At 53.2% G+C, this 6,000-nt stretch overlaps 1 protein-coding gene across 1 annotated transcript in view; it reads left to right on the forward strand.

Moving 5' to 3' along the window:
* MN1 (MN1 proto-oncogene, transcriptional regulator) overlaps positions 1–4,988 on the forward strand; it is a 43,337-nt gene extending 38,349 nt beyond the window's left edge. Inside the window, exon 2 of the mRNA XM_036354037.1 lies at positions 1,857–4,988. Coding sequence (XP_036209930.1) covers positions 1,857–2,038 — 182 coding nt within the window. The 3' untranslated portion in view covers positions 2,039–4,988. The remainder of the gene's footprint in view (positions 1–1,856) is intronic.
* Positions 4,989–6,000: the final 1,012 nt, after the last annotated feature.

A 6,000-nucleotide genomic window follows, 5' to 3' on the forward strand; every position in this document is an offset into this window, starting at 1 on the left:
CTGGCTCTGGCGTTCGCGGCCTCCCAGCCTCACCGCCACTAACCAGGCTCACAACCTGAGCGTCTCCTTCCGGGAAAGGGGGCGAAGACTCCAAGCTCATGGACAGGAGCGTGTCCATCTGGCCATTGCCAAGGAGGGGAACGAGGCTTGGGGGCTTCTAGATGGGTGCAAGGACCCCTGGCCTTCTGACCTTCCCCAGAGACGAATGACAGTCCCAGAAGCCCTGTGTGGGGGTCTCTCTGCATACCAGGTGATGACGTCACCCCCCATTCAGCAACCGGGAACTGAGGCTGGGACAGGGAAAGTGGCAGATGCCTCCGCACGGCACGCGGTGGTGGGACTGGGACTCTAGCCCCCAGTCTGTGACTCCACAGTGACTGTGCTATGACGCTGGCTCCTCAGGGGGAGGCTGACGACAGCGTCTGGCCCATTTCCTGCTGGACCCGCGGGGCTAGCGCACACCTGGCCCCTGGTCGGAACTCCACAAAGGCCTGTGAATGGAATGAATGAGGGAAGCAGCCAAGGAGAGAACTTCCTCTCCAGCCCCAGCTCCTCCCAAAGCTGGGTGTCTCTAGGGCTCTAGGGTGGGGGCCCCAGACCCGGTTAGTCACAGCCTGGCCTTAGCTGCCTGGGCCCGTCCCTCTGGGAGGATTTTCTCAGCTCCCGAGGGAGGCCTCACTCTTAATCCCAGAAGGCGAGATGGGCGAGGTGACTCCGGCCTGGCGGGGCCTGCACAGTGTGCCGAGGAGGGCGGGTAGGTTACGGAGTTCAGTATCTGGGTGTGCTCTCTCGGCCCATCGTGGGCCCCCAATCCCAGCTTTTCTCATGTCTGCTGAATCAGAAATTCACCTTCAGGGCTGTGTGACCTTGGGAAGGTCACCTCTCCTCTGAGATTCAGGCTATATGAAAGGGGAATAATGAGAATAGTCATCCATGTACAGTATGTCTCAGAATAGAACCATTGGTCACCGGGGGGCAGTAAGTTAGCAGTCCTCCATAAGGACTGCTCTATTCCTTCCCTGCCTCAGAACTCCGAGTTCTTGTGCTCTTTGAGTCTAATTCAGACTAAGGTGTGAATGGTTGTCAAACAACCTTTCCCTCCAGTGTGTCTAATCCAGACATCACTAGGACCTGTGATGTTTCTGGTGCTGTGTGACCGAGTGAGAAGGAAATGGAAGGGATTTTTTTGCTAAGCATGTAGGGAGGAATAGACTCCCTCACCCTTATCACCCAAAGTCCCTTTATACGGCAGTTGAAGATGGGCAAAGGGCATTGGTCTGGTTGGGGGAATCCAGACTTTCAGTCTTCACTGCACTGAGCAGTTTGGCACCTTGTTAAGGAAGTTCCAGCACACAGTAGACCCTTAGCAAATGTCTTTCTGGAAGATGACAAGAGAATGGGCTGTAGTCTGGACCTGGACAGTCTTCCCTAGCACCCTTTCACTGCATCTGACGAACTCCTACACATCCTCCAGTGCCCAGCTTAGATGCCCCTCCTCTAGGAAACCTTCCCAACTCGGTTCCGGTCCAGCTAATCTTTTGGGAACTCTAGTTCATCAGAGATGAGCAAACCCCCAGTCTATCCTTTCCAACCATCCTATTTCCCAAGGGTGTACAATGGCGACCCAGCAGGAGGACTTCGCTGGCTGAGGCCTCACAGCCAAATCCGAGGCAAGAGCAGGGGCATTTTAACCAGACGTCGTCTTCGGATCTCTGCAGAATGCCTTCAGGCACGACAGGAGGGCATGCATGCTGCCTCTCTCCTCATGCCTCTCCCACACTGCCCGCCCCCCCACCCCCCACCCCGCCCAGGAGCTGAGCACGAAGCTAACCCCTCTCTTCCTTCTTTCTCCACAGCCCACGACCTCCCCGCGAACAAGGCCTCCGCAGCCCAGCCCGGCAGCCATTTGCAGTGCCTGTCTGTCCACTGCACAGACGACGTAGGCGATGCCAAGGCCCGAGCCTCCGTGCCCACCTGGCGGTCCCTGCACTCTGATATTTCCAACAGATTCGGGACATTCGTGGCCGCCCTAACTTGAATCGACAAGGATGCCCCCTCCCCCCACCAGGCCCTGCCCTGCCCTCTCCCCCCTCTCCTCCCCCTGAACCCCACCCCCACCCCACCCCTCCCCTCTAAGAATTGGAGAGGGCCACTATTGCCTAGTGAACGAATTATTTTCTAGATTGGTACCTGCGTAGTGGCATATGGACCGGAAAGGGTTAATTTAAAGGGAAAAAAAGAACCACCTCACACATTTTTTTTTTTTTTTTTAAAAAGAGAAACTGTCTGCCACAGTATGTTACCAGTGTTAAATTAACCCTTCTGCAGTTAGCAAACTTTTGCTTAAGCCTTTTCCTTGCTTAGATAATTCCCGTTTTCCTGTCATCTTGGCGTAAGGTTTTTAGATGACCCCCTTTGTTTTATTTCCACGCTGCTGTATGTCCAAGTATTGTTATTTCATAATAAGACAAGAGTCGCTTTCCTTTTTAATTCTCTTTTATTCTCGTTCTTCCCCCCCGCACCTCCGCCTTCCCCACCCTCCCCCCTTTATTTTTTTTTTCCATTTTTTTTTTTTTTTTGCTTTGTTCACTGCTTATTAAAATGGAAATCCTGGAGAAGAGTAGTCCTGGAATATTGCCGGGTGAAAGTCAAATTGTCATCACAATATTATATATTGACATCCAACTGTCATCAGTCAGGCAGGAGCCAAACAATGAATGTGCCCCCCTTAGGTATTCCACCGGGGATTTTGTTTTGTCTGTTCCCTAAGAAGAGAGAGAGAGAGAGAGAGAGAGAGAGAGAGAGAGAGAGAGAGAGAGAGAGAGAGAGAGAGGTTTTCTTCCCTGCAAACACACGCCCAGCTTTCTGCTGGAGGCCGCCCCTCTCTGCACCGAGGCGATGACGTGGCCAGCCCGCTCTGCTCTGCGGGAAGGACTCAGAACGCTTGACAGCGGCGTTTTTTTCTCCTTTTCTGGGCCTCTCCACAAATGCCCGGGCTCCGAATTTTCACGCTATGCTGAGCAGCCATGGGGGGTGGGGGCCTTCGAGCCTGCAGAGTCTCTGGGGTGGGGGGCTCCGGCCTCCAGCTCTGCTACAGCCAGGCCGCTGGGGCTTGGGCGCTGGAGTTGGGGGCGAATCAATGCTGAGCCATGGACCTTTGGTGACAGCTGTTCCCAGCCAGGCAGCCCTAGGGAAGGAGGGGGGGGGGGGGCCTGGGTGTACCTCCCCCACCTGTTCTCATGGGTCCCCACTCTGATCTGTTTTATCACCTCCAACCTGGGCACCCCCCCATCTCTGGAAAGGAGGAGGGAGCCCCTGGTTCAGCTTGCTGAGCCCCCCACTCTAAGCCTGGGAATTTTTTTGTTGGTTTTTTTTTTGTTTGCTGGGTTTTGCAGGCTGCTGGGGGTCAGAGGGAGGACAAAGGGAATATAACTCATGACGTGGATACCTGGGCCTTGTTTTATGAACCCTGGAATTCCACCTCCCCCCCCTTTGACTTCATCTCACTCTATTGCAAAATCAGAGCCACATCCCATGTGTCTCATGGAGAATTAACTTTCTGAGAAGTGATGAGGGGGGCTGGGCGAGTGGGGCTCCTGGACCCCTCAAGGCATGCTCCCTGGTCCTCCCTGAGTGTGGTCACAGAAGCTCAGGGTGACAGGAGCAGGCACCTTGGGGTGCTGTTGATGCTTATGAGGGTCTTGAATGACCTGGGGGGATGGGGTGTCACTGAGATTCCAAGGTGGGTCAGATAGGAAGTGACCAATAGGAATGGTATCATTCCACCCAAATCGGCGGCCCATATTTTACTGGTTTTTGTTAACGACCATTCCCCATTTTGAGCCTCATCTCATCTCCCCTTTTGCCCTCCCCCTCCCCCCAGGTCCCCAGAGTTTGCAGACCTGGCTTTTATTTAGCAAGTGACCTGAAGGCTTTGGGCTCACCATACAACACCCACATTGTTTATTTCCAAAAACTTTTCAGCCAAGGGAGGGGAGAAAAGCCTCCAGAAAAATCTTGCTCTTTCCATAACACCCCCCTTCCCCCACCCCCGCTTCTCTCCTTCTGCTGGCCTTTTGGCTCCGGTCGGAGTCTGGACAGTGCAAGGTCCTGGCCTGGACAGTGTGACCAGGGGCTGACCCCCCGCCCACAGAGGGCAGGCCGAAGCAGGCGGAGTGAAGTTATCAGAAGAAGGTGTGTGAGCTGATTCAGGTCAAAAGGAGAGAGAAGGGGGGAGACGTCCACCCCCTCCCCCCGCCCCTCGCCCCGCTGCCGCTGGCTGCAGGGGAATCAGACAGAGCAAAACCCCACGCCCCCTCCCATCCCGCCGTGTACAGCTGTTTGACCGCTTCATCATTTTATTTTTTTAAAAAAAACAGGAATGATTTCTCCTCAATTGCTTAAGGCCGGGGAGCCAAGCGTCTTGACTTCTGTCTTTTTGACTTTCCCAGCGTCGAGTCCATCGGCACTTGGCCATGAGCTCGCGGTCTTCGCAACCTCAGAAACCCCTGAAGTTTAAAACTTTCTCGCTCCCCCCCGCCCCGGACCCCAGAATGGAACAGCTTTAAAAATAGCCTTAAGCAAAAGGATGTTATTTCATTAAATTTGGTTAAATGGAAAAGAATAAAAGCAAATTAAAAACACACCCAGCCCAGGAGATTCCAAACACTGGTAATTGGTACTGCATAGCAAAACTCTTCGGGAAAAGAAAATGAAAACGTTATTGCACATGTAAAATATGAAAACTTAACTCTGCTGTGTGTTAGGCAATCCTGTAATCTTTTTTGACTCTTAAGAAGAAATTCATTTCTGAAATGCTTGGTTGGAAGACTGTGACAATAGCTCATGAAATTGAGTGTTATTTTTTTCTTTCTTTTTTTAAAAAAAAAAATATGTAAAGTGCAGTCTTCTGTATTCATGCATATTGTATATACCTGTATATGTTTTCCTGAGCAGCTAAATAACAATAAATATGACGTTAATGGTGACTGTGGTACGTTTGTGGGTGGGGCTTGCCTTATCCCCCCCCCCCCCCCCCCCGCCACACCTCCCCTTTGCCTGTAGGTCTCTTCAAATTACCTGGGGGATGAGAGCGTAGGTCTGGATGCCATCCTGTGTGTGTGCACGCATGTGTGTGAGTGGACATGCGTGTGGTGATGCGAGGCTAAGGTGGGTCATCTCAGAATGTCTCCGCTCAGCGCTATTGACATTTGGTTGGGGGACCCTTCGTGGTGGGGGCTGCGCTGTAGGGTGTTGATCAGCATCCTTGGCCTGGCAATGCCAGTAGCACCTCTTCCCGTCACCCCCCGACCCCCTTGTGACAACCACAACATTGCCCGGTGTCCCCTGGGAGGACAATCTGATAGAATAGCATCTGATTAATATCGGGGGGAAGGAGTATGGGGAGACCCAGGTGGCTGCGCTGTGTGGTGGCTACTTTCGGAGTCTCCGAGTCCAGTTTCAGAAATCAGAAAGCTTTGTCTCTTCCTGCGAGTTGTGCGGCTGCTCCGTGTGCTCGTCTGTGAAATGGGTCTAGCTGGTGGAGTTGTCCTAGAAGACAGTGCAGCATGTGTGGACGCAGCAGCGTAGGAGGGCTCCGCGTGCACACATGGTTAGCGTCGGGCATACACGGTCAGAGCCTGGCGCAGCTGACAGCGTTTGGGAGTCTGTTTCTCCTGGGCGGGTTGCTGGTGCCTCTGCGTCTGGCCATGGGCCGTGGAGGACAAGTGGTTCAACCCAGTGTCCGTTTTCTTGTCTCTAAAATGGAGCAGATAACGTCTGGCTTGAAGGTCACTGTGGGCACCAGGCCTGCTTCAGCTCTTACACCTGGAAAAGCCCTGGCTGTCCCAGGGCTGCCCTTCGGGCAGTAGCTTCACTCTGACACCTGCAGCCTTAGGCTTGAGGGCATTGCAGAACCTTCGTCTACAAAGGGGAGAATGGAGGGAAAAGGAAGACACGTTAAAAGTGAGGGAATATGTCCCATAACGAATGGTACAAAGG

The sequence above is a fragment of the Myotis myotis genome, unplaced genomic scaffold (assembly GCF_014108235.1).
Source record: "Myotis myotis isolate mMyoMyo1 unplaced genomic scaffold, mMyoMyo1.p scaffold_m19_p_20, whole genome shotgun sequence".
In the NCBI taxonomy this organism is placed as follows: domain Eukaryota; kingdom Metazoa; phylum Chordata; class Mammalia; order Chiroptera; family Vespertilionidae; genus Myotis; species Myotis myotis.